Raw genomic sequence first — 21,891 nt, 5'->3', positions numbered from 1 at the left:
GAAAAATACCAGAAGACATGTACAAGGATGTTTATTGCAGTATTTTACATAGTAGAAAAAAATTGTTACTCTTTTCAAAATTGTTTTGGCTGTTCTGGATCCTCACATCATTTGGACCTCAGCAAAGATGAAACAAAGGTAATAGTGACAGGAAAGGAAGATGTGCTAGAAAATGCCTCTGGAATTCAATGAACTTCAGGTGAGGAAATCTTTGAAGTATACATATTATGGGAAAGCTTTTATTTTTATTTTTTTAATAATTTTTTAAAACATTTTTTTTGAAAAATATTTATTTTTGAGAGACAGAGAATGAGCAGGGGAGGGGCAGAGAGAGAGTGGGACACTGAATATGAAGCAGACGCAAGGCTCTGAGCTGTCAGCACAGAGCCCAATGTGGGGCTTGAACCCATGAACCATGAGATCATGACCTGGGCCAAAGTTGGAAGCTCAACCGACCAAGCCACCCAGGCACCCCTAGGAAAATCTTTTAAGTAATGAAAGTTTTGTGAATTAGTAAACATTTACCATGACCTGGCACTGATTAGGAATTTGGACCAGATATTTTCTAAGTTTCCTTCTAGCCTGAACATTCTGTAGTTTTCTTATTTATTTAATATTAGGTTATTATGCATATATTTCATGTTTATGTATTTCCCAAGTGACATTGTATACTCTAATTTGTTATGCACAAACTTGTTAAGTATCATAGTGAATTCATATTATTCGCATTTAACTCCTAGATGTGCTTCATGCAAAGAATAACTGGGTGGAATAGTTAGGTGTCCCCATCTCATATCCAGATCTGCATGGAAACAATTCCAATGTATGCTTTTTACCTGTCATAGAGACAGGAAAAGTGCAATATGTAAAAACTTGGTCTCTGGAGCCAGACTGCATTGTTTTAAAACCTGGCTCCTCCACTTACTAGCTTCATAACCCTGAAAAGTTATTTATCCTCTCTATGCCTAGGTATTTCTATCTGCGAGCATGGAATCATGAATAAAAGCAGTTTTCTCCTAGAATTACTTTGAGGGCTAGGAATGAAAGCATGTAAAGCAGTTAAAACAATATAGACAATTAAAACAGTGTAAATCACAAAGTAACCATTATATAAGTTTTAGCTATTGTTAACAGAATGGCTTCAATCCTGAGAGGAACAAATGACTCATGATATTTCAGGGGGGAAAAATGAGAGGCCAAATTATCTTTAAGCTTTTTAAAATGAAGAAGGGATAGTCATATGTATGTGTATATATATGTGTGTGTGTATATATATATCATACATATAGACATTATATGTATAAGAATATCTGCGTTTTGCTATCACCTTTCATTTTCCTGTTTTCCCTTTGAATTCAGAGGGTATGTAATCCTCTGTTTTGATAGAAATGTCTGTGACAAGGTACATTCTCACCATAATGTTTATGATATGTCATCATCACCTGCTGCTGCTCTTTTTTTTCAGGCTGGACGGGAACTGGAAGCTGAGCAGGCCTACAAGTACACGATGAAGGTATGATGCAGGTGCCTCTGCTGTTTGTCTGTACTGTACTGAGGTTGGGAAACTGGGAGGAAGATGCTGCCTTAACTCAGGACTTTACAACATTTCATGATGTGAATATTTTTCTAGAGGCTTTTCTTACCATCTTTGCCATTTGCTGCTGGGTGTGGAATAACCCATACATTACTATGGGGGACCTTTTTCCCACCTCTATAGAATTTGGTTTAAAGGAAAGACAGATGGCTTGGAAGTCAGGAGATCTGAATTATGGTCCTAGTTTTGCCACTAACTTTCTTGTGTTAACTTCTCTGGGCCTCATTTTCCTCATGTGTAGACTGAAGGTGTTGGTCTAGTCCACAGATCAGCATGCTTTCTGTGAAGGGCAAAATAATACTTTAGGCTTTGTGGGCCAAACTGTCTCTATCACATCTACTACACTCTTTTCTTGCAGTGCAAAAGGAGACATAGACAGACAATACATAAACAAATGAACATGGTTGTGTTTCAGATAAAAGTTTTACTTACAAAAACAGGCAGCAAGCTGGATTTGGCTCATGAGCAATATCTGCCAACCCTCATTGTATTCTATTAATTATGAACCACAGATAATGTGACTTGAAAGATAGTGGCCTAAACAAATTTGTTTTATTTTTCTCATCTCATGAAAAGTCCAGGGTTGGTTATCACAGCTCCACAATGTCATCAAAGACCCAAACTATATCGCTCTGCTCCAGTCATAGCACGCACTTCCCATCCTCTTTGTTGCAAGACAGCCACCACATACATATTTCAGGCACAATAAAGAACAAAAGGAAGCAAAGAATGAAGAGGACATGTTAGCTATTTCACCTCCCTTATAAAGCAATGACTTTACGGGGATAAAAGATATAGCATAGGGAATATGGTCAATGATATTGTAATAGTGTTGTGTGGTGACAGATGGTTGCTATACTTATGAGCACAGTGTAATGTATAGACTTGTAGAATCACTTTGTTCTACATCTGAAACTAGTGTAACATTGTGTGTCAACTACACTCAGATAAAAAAAAATAAAGATGTTTCACAGATACATAGAATTTGATGGTAAAGAAAGTCATTTCTAGAGAAGAGTATTTTGGGGGGTAAAAAAAGCAGCAATGACTTTAGCCACAATTGGTCATAAGACTACCCCTAGCTCTAAGGGAAGAAGGAAATGGAGATTTTTAACTAGCTGCATTCCTGCCCTGAAAAGAAATGAAGATTTTGTTAGTAAGAGAGTAGGTATTTAATAGCAACTAGACATCTCTGCTGCACATCTAGACTCTAAAATTAAATCTAGTATCTTTGATTCCTGTCACTTGCCAAATTGCAATATTATAGTCAAGACAGATTGGGTGATCATGTGAACTCTTTTAAAAGTAAACTTTATTAAAGTTACTTTATAAAAAAGAAATACACAAGTTGCAAATGTTTATACTAATTGAATTTTCATAAAGTAAATGTGTCCATGTAACCAGCACAATGTTCTGAGGTCTTTTAATGGAGTTACCATGTAATAGGGAATATAGGAAGAGCCAATTTCATGCCTAGGAACTATATTCTTTAACTGTGGTCCTGTAAATGAGGGGTCTCCCCAAAGGTATATCAGGCATGACATGTATCCTCCCCTTCCTTCTTCTTATGCAGCTGAAATTGAAAGATGAGACTCTGCTTGCAGAGATCCACATGGTACAGGAGACAGTTGGCTTTGGAAATCCATCTTTCTGACAGCCTTCCAGCTGAAGAATATTCTGTATGAGACTTCTTCCTTCTTTCCTTCTCAGAGAAATTAAACCCTGATTATTTCATCACATGAGGCCTGGGAATGGACAACACCATGAACAGAAACTCATTCATTTATTTCCATGGGCTATCTTACTGGATGGCCCTTACTGGATGTTTTACAAGTGACAGTAAAGTAGATGACAATAAAAAATGGAAGAGATTAAAAAATCATCAGTGTGGTTCTGGAGTTAATTAAGGTATACTGAGGTATATGTAAGAATGTAATTATTTCTATAATTAAGGCATAGTGGGTTCATTATTAAGTTTTCTGGTAAAAACTTATTAGATCACTCCTTTAGGAAGTCAACTGCTAAGGTCTCTGGCCAGGTTTGTATTAGGACAAACACATTAACCAGACCCTCTGGGTTGATTCAATGGTAAACAGAGCTGAACACAGAGGTTTTTGCTGATGGTGGGGGTACTCACTACCTCTAATTACGGGTATCTTCATGGAACTAAATCACAAGGGCTCCAAGAAGAGTCCATTACTCTATAATAGATGGAAAACTCACAACTAAGGCCATTATTCTAGGAATAGAGACGATAAAGGACCAATACTTCACTTCTTTTATTCTAGATCATTGCATAGCAAAACCAGAAATAAAGACTCCTTATCCTTAATTTTTTAAAAGAAGGTGCAAAGGAGGAAGATGGAGGAATAGGAGGGAAGGTGAAAGACATATTAATAAACACAGAAGGATAAAATAAACTTCACATCATTTACTGTTCTTCTATAGTCTCGGCTCTAACGCTACTTCCTGAGGCACCAAGGAAGTATCAGGCACGCCTTCTCTGCTCCTCCAGAACTGTATACTGACCATCTTTATCAACTCTGGTGTAGTCTCAGCGTCTCCCCCACGTAACTGTGAGCTTCCTAGGGGCAGGAACAGCGCACTTGCAGCTAAGCGTTCTAAACAGACGCCCAAAAAACGTTCCCTGGAAAGATAGATTTGAGAGCACTTTAGCAAGTCTCTTGTCCGCTCCCCCGGATTCTCCCAATATTCTTCACTCCAGCAGGAACCCACGGTCCAATGAAGACCGAGAGCGCTCACGCAGCTCGGCCTGCACTACCACCCCTGCTACACGCAAATCGCCGCGCGCCTTTTTTTGCAGGAGTTTAAGGGATGTTAGGGTTCGCAGCATTGCCTTATGGGAAGTGTAGGGCAGAAAGCGGAAGAGGCGGGGCGAGTGGACTCCGCTTCCGCCACCGGAGCGCTGAGGCTTGGGTCGCGGAGAGGTCGCGCCCCGGTTCGGCAGCGGGGACTGCTCCGTGTTCGTCGTCCGCCCCTCCCGAGGCCGTAGCGCTGATCTGTGCAGACAGCGGGACGCTGCGAGGAGCGGCAGCTGGCTCCCCAGGTCCCGGCGCACGCCGGCTGCACCATGGTCCAGTTCAGTGAGTGAGCTTCCGGGCGAGGCTGGTGGGCGTAGGGGGCGGGAGGTGGCGTAAGGGACCGGATGAAGCGCCTCTTGCTGGTGCGAGTTGGAAGCAACTCCAACCTGAGGCAGCCACTCTGCCTTACGTTTGGCCCTCTCCTCAGTTTCTCCTTTTCTCTTCCTTAAGCCATGCTGAAAAACCTATGAGAAAAATGGTATTCAGTTTATAGGTGAGGTAGCTGAGGCTCGTGGTTGCAGAGCTATTAACTGGCAGGCTGGTGTTGAGTTGGTTAAGGGATGAGGAGGTAGTCACTTCTCGTTGAAGCGCATGAAACGAGTTTCACAAAGAATATAGTATTTAAACCAGATTGACAATAACGGTTGGATGTAGAGATACTACAGTTGAGGAAGGAGCTTGTTATCTAACTAATTTTGTTTATTTTGTGTACTCAGTTCTTGTGTCTTAACCATTTATTTCTCTACAGCTTCTGTCCTCTGCAAGGCCTACCGTGGAGGCCACTTAGTCATCCGCCTTTCCCTGAGTGGCTGTACCAACCGGCCTTTCTACCGCATTGTGGCTGCTCACAACAAGTGCCCCAGGGATGGCCGTTTCGTGGAGCAATTGGGCTCCTATGATCCACTGCCCAACAGCCATGGAGAGAAAATTGTTGCTCTCAACCTGGACCGGATCCGGCATTGGATTGGCTGTGGGGCTCACCTCTCTAAGCCTGTGGAGAAACTTCTGGGTAACTCAGCTCTAGCCTTACTTCATTGAGGGGATTTTAAACTGAAGTCAGTTTCAGGGTGATAATAGTTAAGAATGATTTTCATTACCTCAGGCTGATCAGGACTGGAGTGAGAGCTGAAGTTGTGTTCTAATTGTCATTTTGAATCTGGAGACTCCTTGTTCTGTGTTATAATGAGTGAAAATCCTGTTGCTTCTAGGTCTCTCTGGCTTCTTTCCTCTGCATCCCATGATGATCACAAATGCTGAGAGGCTGCGAAGAAAACGGGCACGCGAAGTCCTCTTAGCATCTCAGAAAACAGATACAGAAACTACAGAAACTACAGAAACAAAAACGAGCTGACTTCAGCTGAGCTTGAGCAGAACACTGGGGAAAAGGTCTAAGTTCTCTTAAAATACTTGTGCAGAATACTTAGTTTTATTAGATTTAGAAGTCAATAAATGGAGTTTTCTAAGTCACCCATGCTCTTCTGGCCTGGCCTGAGCAGGGCGCAGGGAGAGATTTGTTCTTTCTGACATAGAGCTGGGTCTGGGTACTCACTTGCTTTTTTAGTCTTCATCTGGAGAAAGACAGTGACTGTGACGTGTGTTGGACTTCTGGGTTGGGCCCTGGATCTCTTGGGTAACTTTACAGTCTGCTCCCTTCCAAGACCCTTGTTTGAAAGCCCCCAGCCAGCCTGCCCATGGTCCATCAGAGTAATTCCTTCCTTAATCATTTATGGTCATCCCACTGGCTCAAGAACACAGTTACTTTGCTTATTTTTTTTTTTTGTAATTATAGATTTATATTGTCTTGTTTGACACATAATCTCAAATTTACAAAGGTAGATTTTTTTAATGAGCTTTTAAGCTATAAGAGTCTATTTTAAGAATGAGAAAATGGAAGAAAGGTAATATTGAAAAGTACCTATGTACATTCTCAGCTCTTTACAAGTAGAGTTATTTGTGAGGATTATTAGGTATCATGAAAGTGGGTAGGATTGTCTCCATCTTATTGATGGGAGGCTGAGGTTCAGAGGTGGAAACTTGACCAAAGCCACCTGTTTTCATTTGGGCAAAGCTACGATTCAGACTCTACTATGCATACCTGGAGAGCTCTTTCCAGCATATTTTAGTGTCTGGGGCAAAGTGGGTGTGAGATGAGGGATTTTTCAAAAGTCCACTTAAAAAACCAGTGTGATAGAATGAGGTTTCGGTGTCATGAATTTGGTAATGTAAATGACGGGCTGTGCCCAAAACCCAAAATGTCATTACCTCTTCCACCAGTTTGCAGGACAACCATAGACATGGATTGGAGAATTTTAGTGCACACCCTGGATAGTACAGATTTCAAATTCTGGCATGACACTATGGTGGGGAGATTTATAGAGGAGATAATAAAGTGCTAGTATGTACCAACTTACTTTATTCTCTGGGTTTTGTATTCTGAGAACAATTACCAGCCATCATTATGGTATCATCAAGTCTCTCCCAGGGTTGTTACTGGTTGGCTTCCCTTGCTTTGAGGGGACTTTGAAGTCAGGGCAGGCTGGAGAAGAACTGACTACTTGGATTTCTCTTGGATCTGGGAAAGAGAAATGCTATGAAAACCATGGGAACTCTGGAAGTTACAGATAGTAATCTCTGGATTGTTCAAGATCTTTGGATAAACTATAATTGTAGAGCGGAGGAGAATGATTCCGGAAAGTATTGACCAGTAAGGCAAACTGCTGGAAAATGGGTTAAGCTAAAATATTTTAAGCTACTGAGTTTCTGCCAATTCAGGTATTCACTTTGTGCCCTGGTTTTCCTTTGTCTAAGATCTATATACACACACTTTCTCTTTGAGCTCATCCTGTCCCTGATTTCCAAAGTTTTCTCAAGCTCTAGCCTTGCTCTGGGTCTCCCGACATAGTTTCTCACCATCTACTAGTTGATTGCATCAGCTTATCTTGCTATCACCTCAAATCCAACATGCTAAAACCCAGCTCTGCACTTAAGAAACCATTAAAATAATTAAAAACGCCTTTTCTTCAGCATCTTTATTTTTACTAAGGTGAGGGTTTGGGTCACGTTACCTTCACCAAAGTGGAAGGTGAATGGGAATGATTCTGTAATGTAAAAGTTAAAAGACCGGTATTTTGTGCTTTTGGTTAGGGTTGTTTTTCTTGCAGGAGTCAAGGGAAAGCCCTTACCCAGCAGTCCCAACGTGTAGGTTGCAAAATTATTGGGTTTGCACGTTCTGAGTACTCCTGTCTGAATCACTGAAAAGAACATGTTGAACCATGTCAAATTACCAAATGCCGATACTAATACAGTTATTTACTTAAAAAAAAAGGCAAACAAAACAGCAGCATATAAGTTCGAGTAATATGGACGTGCCATATATTAGATAAGCTTAAGCGTTGGGACACCGGGGAGAAGATAGGCGCCAGCGTCCCTGAGTAAGGGGAGGAGGGCGTCCTGGCACTGGGCGCTATCGCCGGACCAGGCTGAGGGAGTTCCCCACAGCAGAGCTTTCTGGGCTGGCCACGCCCTCGCGTTGCAGCCGCCGTAAAGTGTGGCCTCCTGGCCACGCCTCCCCCGGCGCTTCTTGTGACGCGGTCGCCCTGGGTTGTTTTTTTTTTTGCGCGGGAAAAGGAGGCAGTTCGGAGGGCTAGGCAGTGTTACCGGCACCGGCAGTTTTTGCGGAGTTTGCAGTTCGCTCCCTGCCCCGGCCGGCCATGGGGCTGCTGGAGCTGTGCGAGGAAGTGTTTGGTACTGCCGACCTTTATCGAGTGTTGGGTGTGCGGCGCGAGGCCTCGGACAGCGAGGTCCGGCGCGGCTACCACAAGGTGTCCCTGCAGGTCCACCCGGACCGGGTCGGCCAGGACGACAAAGAAGACGCCACCCGCCGTTTCCAGGTACGCGAGTCCGCGCTCCCACTGGCCGCCTGGGTTTCTCTTGGTCTTTTGGCCGCCTGGCCCCGCCCCAGCGGAGCGTGCCCAGCTCGGTCTGGCTTTTTCTAATCTTTAGTTCCCGAAGCGCGGTTTCAGTGAGGGTTGCAGGGATGACTTTTGGATTCTCTCTCCCCGCAGATCCTCGGGAAAGTCTATTCTGTTCTGAGCGACAAAGAGCAGAGAGCACTGTACAATGAGCAGGGAACAGTGGACGAAGAGTCGGATGTGCTCAACCAAGATCGGGACTGGGAGACGTATTGGAGGTTACTTTTTAAAAAGGTAGAGGATTCTGGAGATTTCTTTGTGACCGTTCCCTTCATTCATTCGACAAACGTTTATTGAATGCCTTTAAGGCACTGCATTTTGTGTTGTGTAGGAATGAGGAATTTGTTTCATTTCAAAAATACAGATAAATACATACAAGCAAGCATTCCTCAGTAGATACATATGTCTTTGAAGAAGAATAAATCTATTTAATCGTAAAACATGCGCGGTTCTACTGAAATGGGTCTTTAATTTCCTGTTGATGTAGAGCGATTGTAGTGAAAGAGGTGGTTTAATATTTTACAAGATAAGGCTTCATTTTACATATCCACATGTAAGTCCTGAGTTTTCCTGAGAAACGTCACTTAAAATTTCCTGGTCTGTAACTTAGTAGTTGTGAAGGTTGGAGTAGGGAGAACTCTGGAAAAGCTTTGGCATAGAAAATGTTGTTCCTTGCAACAGTTTCAACTCAAGCAACTGTTGTACTTGGAGACAAATAGTTCAACACCTAAATCTGGTTTTACTAGTATACTTTTTATTTATTTAAAATAAAATTGTCAGTTAAAGCTAAAACATATGTCTCTTATGTGTTCAGATATCTCTAGAAGACATTCAAGCTTTTGAAAAGACATACAAAGGTTCTGAAGAAGAGCTGGCAGATATTAAACAGGCCTATTTGGATTTCAAGGGTGACATGGATCAGATCATGGAGTCTGTGCTGTGTGTGCAGTACACAGAGGAACCCAGGATAAGGAACATTATCCAGCAAGCCATTGATGCTGGAGAGATCCCATCCTATAATGCCTTTGTCAAAGAATCGAAGCAAAAGATGAATGCAAGAAAAAGGAGGGTAGGATTTTGAATGCAATTTATTATTTCTTTATTGCTTCCAAAAAGACTATGAGAGTATTTACAATAACAAATATAGTAAGATTACTTAAATGAGAACGAGAGTTAACTTATTATATAGTTGTTGTCTAATGAAATGAGCATACCAGCTCATCAAGAGAAACTTTTTCCTAGTATGTTGTGCTTAACAGGATTTTTACTATGTGGATGGTTTAAATAACTAATATAATCTTAAAATAACACAAATATTCTTTATTCCTCAAGAGATAAAATAATGGAGTCCAAATACATAGGTTATAGATGGTGGCTCACTCGGTTAAGGGATGGTAAGAGGGTGACAGAAACTTTGTGTGGGGGGTGGCGGGGGGAGAGACTGTGTCTTGTTAATACAGATTTTCTTTTGTCTTTGCCCAAACTAATTCTTGAGTTGGACCCGGAATATACATTTCTAAACAAATGACTCAGTTTATTTTGATGCAACTGTATTCCCAAACACACTGTGAGAGGAGCACTTTTGTGGAGAATCCAGGATTATGGCCTCTCTGCCTTATTATACTTGGTATTGGTAGGGGGAGGGATGATGTCAGGGGAAAGGAGCTTTAGGACAGATGAGGTTCTGGGGGGGAGTGGATTCAAGATAGCAAGCATCTGTGTCTCTGGTCTTCTGGGGTAGTAGCCATTGTCTCAACCTGGATTTCCTAATGGGAGCTCAGTGGAAAGTAGGCAGTGTAAGATTTGGAGGTGGAGGTAGGTTTGCAGCCTTGATACAAGTACCAACTAGGGGTAAGCTGGTGGGTGTGTGTGTGTGTGTCTTGAATTCAGGCCCCACGTACATACTAGGGGTAAGCTGGTGTGTGTGTGTGTGTGTGTGTGTGTGTGTGTCTTGAATTCAAGCCCCATATTGGGCATGGAGCCTACTTTAAAAAAAATAATAATCATTTGGGCTTATAGGCTACATGTGTTTAGGCTCAAGCTGACCATTTAAGTTGGTAATCATTTTCTCTGGTGAAACTGAGCACAGCTGTATCCAGTAATAGGCTATTAGCTTGAGAAACTTCCCTAGAGTTGGGGGCAGGGGGATGGCATAGTTTTGAGAGAGACTTCACCAACTTGGATGGTGGGTACACAGTATTAAAGAAAGTATTAAGAAATAGAATACAAGGACTGAAAGTAGACCATGGAAACTCTGTCTTTTTATTGCAATAACAAAACCCTAATGTATCATCATTTCCAGTATTAATAGTGTTCATTACTGTTTAGAAAGTTTACTGGGGTTTGGGACCTATTACAGTGTTAGTTGTTGCCCTGAAATGAAGAACAAACTCATTAACATTCCCCAAGGTATTCTTGTGGTATTTTGGAATCAGTGCCCTAGGAAAATTTGGCAGAAGAAGGTGGCTTTGAAGTCAGGTAAAGAAAGGTTAAAACTGAGTTTGTTAGTATTTATTTTGACTACTTGGGAATTTTAAGCCAGGGTTACTCTCAAGGCTGCCACCAGTCACATGTAGTAAAAAGTGGGTTTCCAGAGGAGAGGAATCTGAGATGCCTTTGTCTTGACAACATTTTTGAGGGCATCCTTGGTTAAATGACGTTTCCTAGTTCTAGCATTTTGTTTTCATTCTTAACCACCATGTAGTTTATGATACCAAACTACTTGCTACCCCTAGCTAGTAGAAACGGGGGAAACTCAGAAATGCTTATTAGAATCAGAGGATCAACTGCATGCTGTCAGCTGTGTTGTCTTTTAATGAATGACATATTTGTGTAATTCTGTCCTTTTTATCTATATAATCCTCAAATGGAAAGTTTCTTATAATAGATTTGCTTTTGGGAAAGATGGTATTTTTTAGTATATGCTGAGTTGCCATGGAGTCTCACGTGAGTTTCTGTTTTAGGCTCAGGAAGAGGCTAAAGAAGCAGAAAAGAGCAGGAAGGAGTTGGGCCTTGATGAAGGAGTAGATAACTTGAAAGCAGTCATTCAGGTAAACTTGGCAGGTTGTCTTTAAAGGTTGTCACCACTTTCATATTCTGATTCTTTCTGCTTATATTTTCTTTATAGTGTGTATATGATGTGGGTGTTGTGTTTTCTTTCAAGACATAACTCGCATACCATGTTTTCATCTTTTTAAAGTGCACAATTCAGTGGCTTTTAGTGTATTCATCAAGTTGTATAATTGTTAGCACTAATTACAGAACATTTTCTTTCTTTTTTTTTTTTTAAATATTTTTATTTATTTCTATGAGAGAGAGAGAGACAGCGTGAGCAGGGGAGGGTCAGAGAGAGAGTTAGACACAGAATCTGAAATAGGCTCCAGGCTCCGAGCTGGCAGTCAGCACAGAGCCCGACGCGGGGCCCGAACCCACGAACCGCGAGATCATGACCTAAGCGAAAGTCGGATGCTTAACCGACTAAGCCACCCAGGCGCCCCCAGAACATTTTCATCACCTTAAAAACAAACCCCTTGCTCATGAGCAGTCATTCACCCATTCTCCCTTCCACCAGCCCTTGGCAACCACTGAATACTTTTGTCTCTGGATAGACTTGTGTTTTGAAAGCTTGTGTTTTAACCTCTTAAACAGAGCAGACAAAAGGATCGGCAAAAGGAAATGGACAATTTTCTGGCTCAGATGGAAGCAAAGTACTGCAAACCTTCTAAACGAGGAGGGAAAAAAACGCCTCTCAAGAAAGAAAAGAAATAATGGATTTTTTTCTTCAAAAGCCTTTAGGTGTTAATTGGTGCCCTTACAGGCAAGGTACAGTCAAGATTTCAAGACAGAAGTCAACCCTGCCCTTGCAAAGTTGTCCTTCCAGCCTAAATTATTAGATCAATGCTGTAAACCAAGCAGAATCTCTCAACCTGATTTTAGGAACCGTAGAAATCCCGATATTCTTTGAGGTCCTGTATGAAGGAATTTGGTGGTGATTTTTGAGGGAATGGGAGTAGTGTACTCGGCAGCACTTGCTTCTATGGATCTTCTATACAAAGAATTCTTACCTGGAATGTGGGTCTGTCCCATATTGCCTTTAGCAGTTGTCATTTTGGCATGCAGGAGTGTGTACACAGCTGCAGAGTATTCGAAGTGATGTGTGTGTTTATTAAAACAATAGGTCTACCTGGCTAGAAAGCCTTTAAAACACTTGCTGGATGTCTGTCTTTCAAATATTTGCAAGTTTACTCTCGGGCTTAATATTCTTGAATAGATCCCCTTTCCTTTTTGTTTTTGTTTTACTCAGCCGGCTTTTGTACTCTGCTTGAAGTAAAGGAGAAACAGATGTTCAGATTACCTCAGGCATCTTTGTAAGACTTAATACATGATGAAATAAACAAGTTAAGAAAGACTGTTAAGTTGTGGGGCCTTTAAAATGATCTCAGTGATCATTAAAAAAAATCTAACATCTAGAGAAACTATGGAAGGTATTTAGAGAAAATCTAACATCTAGAGAAACTATGGAAGGTATTTAGAGAAGAGAGAAGAAAAGTAATCCTAGTCAGCTTTGATAGTAGGTAGCCTGATTTAAGTATCATAAAGAGGAGTTATTGTCCTGCCTGTAACTGTTGAGTGTTCTTAGGTCACAGAATTTGTCTGAACTTGTTTCCTCATCTATAAAAGAGTGAGGGAGTTGGGCTAAGTGACTTCTTTAGAGGTTTCTTCTGACTCTCTAAATTTGAAAGGCAAGCCATCTTGATCTTGTGGTTTGTTACCGTGCACTCATGGTATTGATTTGTGAGAATAGTACAGGTTTTTACTTACATTTAGTCAAATTGGTATATACACATTGGAATATTTGGAAATTTTTTTTAGCAACTGTTCAACTTAAAATCTTTGATTTGTGGACTTACGTATTCAATACCATATGCATAAAACAACCTTTCTATTACTGAGCTTTATGATAACTTAGGTAAGCACATGACACGTTGTCAGTTTGGAATTACAAACAGGTTAAAAAATACTCTTGAATTGTATTGAAAATATCATTTAATGTAGGTTGTTCGGAGCATCCGTCTTCATATGATAGCATTAGTACACTTTGATATAATAAAAAAAATTACGTCTATTTATGATCACTTGAATTTACCCACTCTAAAGATTAACAATAAGATCTAAAACTGATAGGGTCATCAAAATTAAAGTTCAGTGAAATTTAAATAAAATGAATTTAAGCCATAGTTAGAACCACTGCTGCATTTATGGATGTCCTCGAAAAAAAGGTCCGTGGTGAAATTAGAAGAATGCTGAAGTTCTCTAGTTGTGCTCTTAGTATATGTTTATACTGGACCAGTTACCAGAGTTTCTGAAATTTTAAGGCACTGCTGGCTTACCAGCAGATTCTGTAAATTTTCAAGTTGACTTAGAACTTACGGAGAAAATCTGATAAGGTGAATTTAATAGTTAAAGTGTGTGTGTGTGTGTGTGTGTGAGAGAGAGAGAGAGAGAGAGACTACTAAAGTCCTTTAAGAAGAAAAGAAGCATAATCTGATACCAAGCAGACATTGTGAGGTTGAGCTGTCCTATCTGAAAATATATATACATTACGGCTTATTACATAAGTTACTTTAAACCAATGTTCAACATGTTCACCCCTTCCATACCTCTTTGCTTAGAAGATTGGACATCTAAAGAGAAAGCTTTAGGAATGACATCTGTTTGATGAGTAGCTCAGGTTTTTGACAGAACTGTCTCCTAAAAATGCCTTAAAAATGCGTACAACTCTCCAGAAATTCATATAAGCAGAAGTTTTCTGAAGCCTGTGATAGCATCATGTTATCAAACAATCATTTGCTGCTTTTTATGTGTGTATAGTCTTCATAAACTCTCACAGAATCCTATAATTGAACTGATCATTGTTAACAGACAACATGAGCAGTGATTTGGGGATAATTATTCATTTCTTTCATCTTTGGGTACAAATTCTACTGTCCAGTGGAGTAGGTTAACTTATGCTGAAAGAAGATGGTAACTGGAGAAACAGTACCCATGTAATCTTTGGCAGATATTCTTTTTTTTCTCAGTCAGTTATACCAGATTAACACTTCATGAAGATGGTTTTAAGTTGTCTCTCTTGTATACACCTTTGCATCACAAGATGACTGAACACTGATTCGTGAAATTTTCTCACTTGGTCCCTGTAGTTTAAAGCAGTTTCTTCTTATTTGCCCTACGGTCCCTGCCTGGTTCTGGAGACTGGTCCACCCCTGTTTTGAGATTTTGTAGATCCATGTAATTGAGGACCTGTCAGACAAAGATGACATCATAGAGTGACATTAGTAGACATTTTAGATTTGGTAATCTCAAATTCATACCTAAGGGCTTTTTTGCTCCAGTTATCAGTTGGACTTAAATTTGGAGACTGGTACTAAGTAGTAGAGCATATATATACCAAGGCAGTTAGAACCACATTTGCATTATTTTATCATGTAAAACGTACAAGTCTGTATTAAGATATGAAACCTAGTTCTAGAGAAGAACCCACTAATTAAAACAGACTGATATGTCTGTGTCACTTATCTAAATGTTTTAACTGGCCATCAGCATGGCTAAATGGAATAACTAGCTCAGAGGCAGCACTGCTTCTCTATGAGGACTAATCCAAGAAAAGGATCCACTGAAGGCATTCAGAGACTGCCAAACAATGCAAATAGGAACTGAACAAGAGAATTTACGTGGATGACAGAGATAATTTGATGCAGATTACTTTTTAATCTAACAGGAAACATTTCAACTGCTTAATACTTCCATACTTCACCTACAACATAATGAGAATGACCCTGATAGTGGTGAGAAGACCATTATAGGAAGATAACTTTTAAGTTAAGATATCCTTAAGTTTTCTCCTTCCCTATGAAAATACAATCTATAGAATATGACTTAGAAATCAGAAAAGTTAATAGAATAGACTCAGACTCCGCATGTCTTGATATTTTAAAATTTCTTTTCTTACTTTGGCCTAGCAGGTTAACTGACCATAGCAGTTTATTCTACAGCAGTATGGATTTTGCCTACATCATAAAACCCATGCAGTGTTTGAATGTTATAAAAATGGCTTATTTCACTTAAGTTTTTTAGATTGAAGAAAAGAAAGTACTGTCTATTTTGCCAGAGTGGTGAGAAGTTTATTTACATATGAAAAAACAAATCTGGAACTTGGCCCTGGGCAATAGAGGTCTCCTCTATCTTTATTATATGCCATTTCCAAAAGGAATTTGATTGAGGTGATTTACAAAGATGTAGGAAAACAAAATATAATAACATTTGGAGGAAGGGGAAATAAACATAGGAAACAGACAAAGCAGGGTCTTAACATAGCCACACAGTGGTAAAAATAGAGCCATGGTCCCACCTGTCACTGCAGATCCCCTGCCGGGTCGGGCCTGATGAGGATACTCAGCAACACACAAATGATGATATTGTGTATCTGGCTGCAAAACAAAAAAGATGAGACGCTTCTTACAATGGGACTTCTCCCAAAGGATGTATGTTAGTAGATTTACAAGGGAATACCTTGAAATCAGACAACATTGTAAATGGCATTGTCTGCCATCTGAGGGATAGGTTGGCTGAGTGCACTCTTAAGTAAAGAATCCCAAACCAGAGACCTACAAAGCCATTTGTTAACTTGGAAAAATTTTTAAGTTCTTTTATAAAAATTTTTTCAAGTTCTAAAATTTTATTAATATGCCATTAAGAAAATTGTAGCACTTATAAGTAATCCATATGGTTTAATATTTCTAAGTACTTACAATTGGCTGTCAAGGGAATTTTATCTAATTTAGATTGCCTGCTGACTAAAGTTTAAAACAACAGAACAGAGTCTTTTCAACATTAAACACCCATGATTTTCTCTCCATGGTTGAAATGTGACTCACAATATGAAATTCAAGCATTTCAAAATCACCTCTAGTAATTTAAAGATTTTAAGATATAACTAAAATACTGAAATGTATCAAAAAAGCTATCAATGCCATCCTGCTGATGCTTCTGAAATAAAAAACATCCCTCTCAGTTCCCTGTTGGAGCAGTGGAATCAAGACATTTCAGAAAATTTTTTTTTTTTGGTGAAGCCCCCTTTTCTTTTTTATTGGGGTCAACAAACTTCCTTTCTTTAGAGGGCCAGAAAGTAGATATTTTAGGCTTTTTGGTACATACTGCTGGAAACTGCCTACCACTGCTGTTAGAGTGAGAAAGCAGTCATAGACAGTACATAAATGAATGAGTATGGTAATTCTCCTCTAATAACTTTATTTATAAAAACAATTTTTGTGGTGAGCCAAATGGCCCATAAAAATAGTTTGTTGACCCCTAGGAGCAGAGTGCTAGTCTGGAAGTGCCAAGCCAGGAACTCGGATATAGTGCTCTTAGTTACATTGAGCTACTAGGTGTTCCCTTTGGGTGACAGCAAACTGGGAGAGACAACTAAGGTAAGAAATTCTTACTTTTATTGTTATAAACATCAGAAAAAGAAGAAACTGAAAATTATATATAAATGTTTTATAGAGAACGTAGCTGTAGAATATAATCATGAAACACTGCTTTAACAAGTGCCCTGAATCAGATTATGAGAGGACAGATTTAATAGAGGTTCTCAAACTTTCTAGGGTTCACATTGAGTAAGAATCAGAAATGGTCACATTTCCCTTTAGGTCATGTTTTGGTGAATCTCCCCCTAAATAAGTCTCCTAAGGTCTGTTGAGTTAAAGTGTCCCCTCCTGCCTCTGCCACCACAATTTATGTCCACCTGGAACATGTGGCTGTGACTATTTGGAGATAGAATCTCTGCAAATGTAATCAAGATAAGGTGAGGTCAGGTTGGATTAGAGTCAGCCATAAATTCAATGACTGGTATCTTCATAAGAGGGAAGTCTGGACACAAAAGATACAGGGAGGAAGGCTGTGTGAAGGCATAGGCAGAAGCTGGAGTGATGCAGCTGCACAGCAAGGACCACCAGGGACCACTGGAGGCTACCAGAAGCCAAGAAGAGGTGAGAAGACCCACATCCATAGAGCCTGTAGTAGAAGGAAGCATAGGTCTGCTGACACCTTGATTTTGGACTTTTAGGCTCTGGAACTGAAAGAATAAAATTCTGTTGTTTTAAGCCACCCAGTCTGGTAATTTGTTATGGTAATCCTAGGAAACTACTACAACATCCCAGTAACATTGTTCTCACCACTCTTTCAGTGAGGATAGTATATTGCTTTAGGCTGATACAGTTCAAGGCTTATAAGTTGGAATAAGTGGGCTTCAAATACCACCATCCTGAATGAAAACTGGTATTGGATGTGAGGCCGCTGGCTCCTGAGCACTGAGTGTGGCCCCATTCACTTCTTGAGGCTCTTCAAGCCCTCTTGCCACAAAGCAGATCAGATGGGGCTGAGCTCCTGGCCTACAATTGGGCAAGGTCAGTGCATGACCTCCACTACCAACTAAATTTTTTCTATTAGTTGCTTAAAAGGGCTAGTAAATGCACATTATATGGTAAGGCTATGTGAGCATCTCAAGCACCAGTTAAAGAGTTGACTTTTTTTTAGGTGATTTACCTATCCATCAGTCCACATCATAATCTGATACCAGTGTTGGTGTAACTCTGTAAGAGCAGTGTTAGAGAATGGGTTATGTTGATCTGATATGCACTGGAGTATGACATTTTTTTTATTCTCAGAAATATTTAATAATTTAATATTTAACAATTTAAATTAGAATTTGTGATTCATGTGTAAGGCATTTCAACTTATTCTTTTTATGAGTTGAATAAGTGGCAAAGACCAGTTAGAATTTCAACAAGATGTACTTCTAATGCTATTTTTATTACTAAGAACCTCAGCTTTTATTCTTGGAATTGATTAAGCTACTACGTGAAATCTTAAGTCTGCCAAACTAATTTTTTTTTCCTTTCCCCAACTGTCAAGACCATAGAAGTATGTTGCTCTACCAAAAATGACTGAGTAGTGTTGGGCCTGGAGAAAAAGTCAGGTAAAAGGAGTCTCTCCTGGGGCTGCTGATGGTTAGGCTCATCCACTACTGCACTTCGCGCTCGATTGGAGTCACTGTGGGTTTTCTGCAGAGGAGACAAAAATTTTAAGAAATAGTTAAAACAATTTGTAGCTAGAGTTGTGCATGTCCTACATCAACCCAGGTAGGTATGAAAACTACAGGCCAAGCAGCTCTAATTCCATTGTCATAAGTTAGGATTCAGTTTCCAGAATATGATCCTGCACTGTTACTGTCCATGAGGTCTTAGAAGCACATGGAAAAGGCAATAGGAGAAAGACATACCGTTTGCCTTTGCGACGCCGCAGTGCTCAAGTGTTCCACTTCAGCTGTGCCGATAGGTGGCAGGAGATTATTTCGACTCAGGGGCATTGGTGAGGGAGAGGAGAGCGAGTCCGCCGCTCCTGGGCTGCAGATCCCACCAGCAAACACCAAGATAGTAAAGCATAAAGTTATAACAATACTAGGAAACTACTTAGAACCAAATAAATAAAGGAGATGAGTTTAATGTCATGCACAGAATGCTTTAAGTTGTCTATGTTTTTACATAAAGAAATCTCAGTGAAAGGATTTTGGAAAATCAGAGTTGGGGGGGTTTTCTCATAGTATTTTCTGATTTTTGTTGAAACTTTATCCTGGGCACACAGCATTAAGTTTAGCTCTTTGTGAAATTTTCCCTGTCTGGTGTTAACACTGTTAAGCTGTTAACCTGATATGGATTTGAAATTTCATATCTGATGGAATTCTCCATAGTTCTGGGCCTTTTGATTGTCCTTTTCACTAATAACAGTAGTCCTCCCTTATCCACCCTCATCCTCAAATAAGTTTTATAGCTGTATCAATATCAACATCAATATAATAAAATAGCGAATAGGTGAGAAGAACCCTGGTGTCATGAAAGATTTGTGGTTGGTGTAGACATCTCTCTTAGTGAATCTATGGGGGACCGATGAAAACAAATTGAAAAATCAGTCAAGAAATAACATGTTGGGAGAGAAGCATAGTGACATGTGCTTAATTTAGAAGCTGAATTCAAAACACAGTTACAGCCATGTTATCTCATACCCTTGATCACGGTGTTAGAATCAAATATCCCAAGATGTTTTGTGAATCAATGACTAATAATTTTATTTTTAAAAAATGGCTTCTAAGTATTTTTTGCGTGATGAGGCTCAAAGTGAAGTAAGGGTGGGAAGAGGGAAGAGAATATGTTTAGTGTTATTTCCTAAGAAGTGGTAAGGGATATTTTTCCTGGTATGTAGGCAAGTACTTATCTGAGGTTAAAATGTTACATTGTCAATAGAATAAGCAGATCCCAAGGGTACAGAAAAATATTAAAGGAGAGTTCACTATGATTTTGGGATGAATTTCCCACTAAGGAAAATGTTTAATAAGATACATATATTTTATTCCTTAGATGAGTGTCGCTGAAGTATTCTAGCCATTTTATATGTAGAAATATAAAACTTTTGCTAGCTTAACGGAAAACTCCAATATCTGTATTGTATTCAACTTTAACCACATTTTTTTCTGTATTGAATTTAAACCATCATGGGACTATTTAATTAATTTCTAAGCATATATTTCAATCCTACATTTAAATTCATTCTCTTCATAAAATTCTTCATTAGTTTTATCACAGTTTCCAAAAATTCTGCTTTGAAACCTACACTCGGGATCCTCTGAGGATTTCTTCCACAGGCCTTGGGGTTCCAGCGCGTGAATGGCTTGTGCTGATGGGGTGAAGGGTACGTGGTGGGGGATTGCGTCTCCTGGCGGATTGCACTGTGTATGACAGAGCTGACGTACTAAACTCCAGGGCTCGATATGGCCAATTTCGGGTTGAAAGGATGGTACTGGATCCAGGTCTCATAAGTAGCTTGTCATCAAGGTCTCTAGTGGCCAAATCAGAAACCCAGAATGAAATCAAGATTGCTCTGTATAGGGAAACAGGACTCAAAGGCTTAGACTGTAAAATGCATTCAAGGGAGAAAAAGGCAAAGGAAGTAACCTAGTATATACAAATTACATCTAGTTCAGGCATGAGAATGTGTTATTTTATTTTTAAAAGTTTATGTATTTATTTTGAGAGAGAGCAACCAGTGGAGGAGTAGACAGAGGGGGAGAGAGAGAATCCTAAGCAGGCTCCACAGTGTCAGGGCGGAGCCTGATGTGGGGCTCAAACTCACGAACCGTGAGATCACGACCTGAGCTGAAACCAAGAGTTGGATGCTTAACTGACTGAGCCACCCAGGCACCCCAATAATGTGTTCTTAAAAGGACATCATTTTACTTATACAAATAATTTAATAGAATGGAGACTTCAGAAAGCAAATCCATTTTTCATCTGCCAAGACAGTGACTTCTTTAGTTACAGTGAAGGCTAACCTGAAGAGTACCTACACTAGAGTGCTTCCCAAAAGTTTACCTCATAGATCCCTACCATATTTGAGACATTCTTTGTGCTGAAGGAAAGACTTAGTTAAAAAGCAAATATTGCTGCTTGGGAGCAATGTGGCACCAGTATGGCTCCCACTCAAAGATTAAAATGCTGAGCTCATTGGAGCTTGCAGGGGTAGGGGTTCGGGTTTCTTGGAAAGCTAGAAGGAGGCAAAAGGTCCAGAGCCTCCTGCTGCCCAGGGCACCAGGACTATAGTAGATCCCTATTTGCATAAGCAGCTGAAATAACACTTTTCTGTACGTACTCTGAAAAGTAAAATATGCCCAAAAAGTTCAGTAGCTTAAACTCTACCCTACAGATTTGGGGCTTTTTATTTTGTTTTTTAAAATACAGATGAGATATATGTGCTATAAGACACCTAAAAGAGCAAGGAAATGGAGAGAATGTGAAAGAATTACACTCTGCCACATGCTCTTTTGGCTTTCAGCAAGTTCCTCAAACTTTCAGGCCCTTTGGTGTCTGTAGGGCAAAATATACCTCAGTGTTTGGAGAACTGTGAAGGGGAAATAGCCATTAAGGAATGGACTAAACCTTGAGCATTACTCACAAGAGATTTTGCTGGTCTTCCTCCCTAACCATTCACTTACTTTTACCTTTACATATCAAATTCCTTTAGGCCTTAGGTGCTCTATGCTTATCTTTATTTTGTCTTCTGGACTGCTCATTTATAATTCTGGATTCAGTCATCACCTTTAGCCAGGTGACTTCTAGATCACTTTCCAAAGCTGACCTCTTCCATGTTTCCAGTGAGATGGCCTGGCATTGTAAACTCAACACACCCCAAACCAAATTTATCTTTACTCCACAAGTTTCCCTTGAGTTTGAAATCTCTGAGTTGACTTTGATTCCTCTGCTTTTATAGAATCTGATTGTTTTTTGCTTTTTTTGTTTTTACAGTAGCTCTATAATACTCCATTCCTTTCTTATCTTTTGCTACAACTCGAGTACAGACTTTCGGCAGCTTGAACTCCTACACACACACACACACA

The 21,891-nt window shown here is 39.9% G+C and overlaps 4 protein-coding genes and 1 long non-coding RNA gene across 12 annotated transcripts in view; 3 read left to right on the top strand and 2 right to left on the bottom strand.

Annotated features, from left to right (window-relative positions):
- The window catches only part of CFAP70 (cilia and flagella associated protein 70), a 100,162-nt gene extending 96,686 nt beyond the window's left edge, over positions 1-3,476 (top strand). For 5 of the 7 annotated variants that reach the window (XM_039235179.1, XM_039235177.1, XM_039235180.1 and 2 more), the window contains 2 exons: positions 1,466-1,513; positions 3,168-3,476. In XM_039235179.1, the coding sequence (XP_039091110.1) occupies positions 1,466-1,513; positions 3,168-3,248 (129 nt within the window). In that variant the 3' untranslated portion in view covers positions 3,249-3,476. Of the gene's footprint in view, positions 1-122; positions 200-1,465; positions 1,514-3,167 lie in introns of those variants that run through there. The other 2 variants (XR_005528897.1, XM_039235178.1) reach the window with 2 other exon arrangements.
- On the bottom strand, positions 3,001-4,263 carry LOC120233738. The gene is made up of 2 exons (XR_005528898.1): positions 4,124-4,263; positions 3,001-3,339 (listed from the first exon to the last, which is right to left on the bottom strand). It is a non-coding gene; the product is annotated as an uncharacterized LOC120233738 (long non-coding RNA).
- A 17-nt stretch (positions 4,264-4,280) lies between these two features.
- On the top strand, positions 4,281-7,423 carry MRPS16 (mitochondrial ribosomal protein S16). Its single transcript, XM_039235182.1, has 3 exons — positions 4,281-4,698; positions 5,165-5,425; positions 5,625-7,423. Exons 1-3 carry the CDS (start codon positions 4,686-4,688, stop codon positions 5,765-5,767), a joined length of 417 nt encoding a protein of 138 aa, XP_039091113.1. The 5' UTR covers positions 4,281-4,685; the 3' UTR covers positions 5,768-7,423.
- Positions 7,424-8,027: 604 nt separating this feature from the next.
- On the top strand, positions 8,028-12,789 carry DNAJC9 (DnaJ heat shock protein family (Hsp40) member C9). The gene is made up of 5 exons (XM_039235228.1): positions 8,028-8,306; positions 8,481-8,621; positions 9,202-9,456; positions 11,351-11,437; positions 12,036-12,789. Exons 1-5 carry the CDS (start codon positions 8,127-8,129, stop codon positions 12,153-12,155), a joined length of 783 nt encoding a protein of 260 aa, XP_039091159.1. The 5' UTR covers positions 8,028-8,126; the 3' UTR covers positions 12,156-12,789.
- A 1,495-nt stretch (positions 12,790-14,284) lies between these two features.
- The window catches only part of FAM149B1 (family with sequence similarity 149 member B1), an 86,189-nt gene continuing 78,582 nt past the window's right edge, over positions 14,285-21,891 (bottom strand). The window contains exons 10-14 of one of the 2 annotated variants that reach the window (XM_039235225.1): positions 20,112-20,336; positions 18,727-18,850; positions 18,383-18,508; positions 15,796-15,874; positions 14,285-14,687 (exon numbers count right to left, since the gene is read on the bottom strand). In XM_039235225.1, the coding sequence (XP_039091156.1) occupies positions 14,614-14,687; positions 15,796-15,874; positions 18,383-18,508; positions 18,727-18,850; positions 20,112-20,336 (628 nt within the window). In that variant the 3' untranslated portion in view covers positions 14,285-14,613. The remainder of the gene's footprint in view (positions 14,688-15,795; positions 15,875-18,382; positions 18,509-18,726; positions 18,851-20,111; positions 20,337-21,891) is intronic. The other variant, XM_039235226.1, reaches the window with a different exon arrangement.

The sequence above is a fragment of the Hyaena hyaena genome, unplaced genomic scaffold (genome assembly GCF_003009895.1).
Source record: "Hyaena hyaena isolate Hyena2069 unplaced genomic scaffold, ASM300989v1 scaffold_97, whole genome shotgun sequence".
NCBI classification, from domain to species: domain Eukaryota; kingdom Metazoa; phylum Chordata; class Mammalia; order Carnivora; family Hyaenidae; genus Hyaena; species Hyaena hyaena.
This window is presented reverse-complemented; position numbering and strand designations above follow the sequence as displayed.

Bases quoted from the DNA above. Each gene is read 5' to 3' on its own strand.
- MRPS16 (XM_039235182.1), top strand. The intron at 5,426-5,624 runs GTAACTCAGCTC...TGTTGCTTCTAG, and splicing joins GCCTGTGGAGAAACTTCTGG to GTCTCTCTGGCTTCTTTCCT.
- DNAJC9 (XM_039235228.1), top strand. From the start codon at position 8,127: ATGGGGCTGCTGGAGCTGTGCGAGGAAGTGTTTGGTACTGCCGACCTT. The intron at 8,622-9,201 runs GTAGAGGATTCT...TTATGTGTTCAG, and splicing joins GGAGGTTACTTTTTAAAAAG to ATATCTCTAGAAGACATTCA. The intron at 9,457-11,350 runs GTAGGATTTTGA...TTTCTGTTTTAG, and splicing joins TGAATGCAAGAAAAAGGAGG to GCTCAGGAAGAGGCTAAAGA.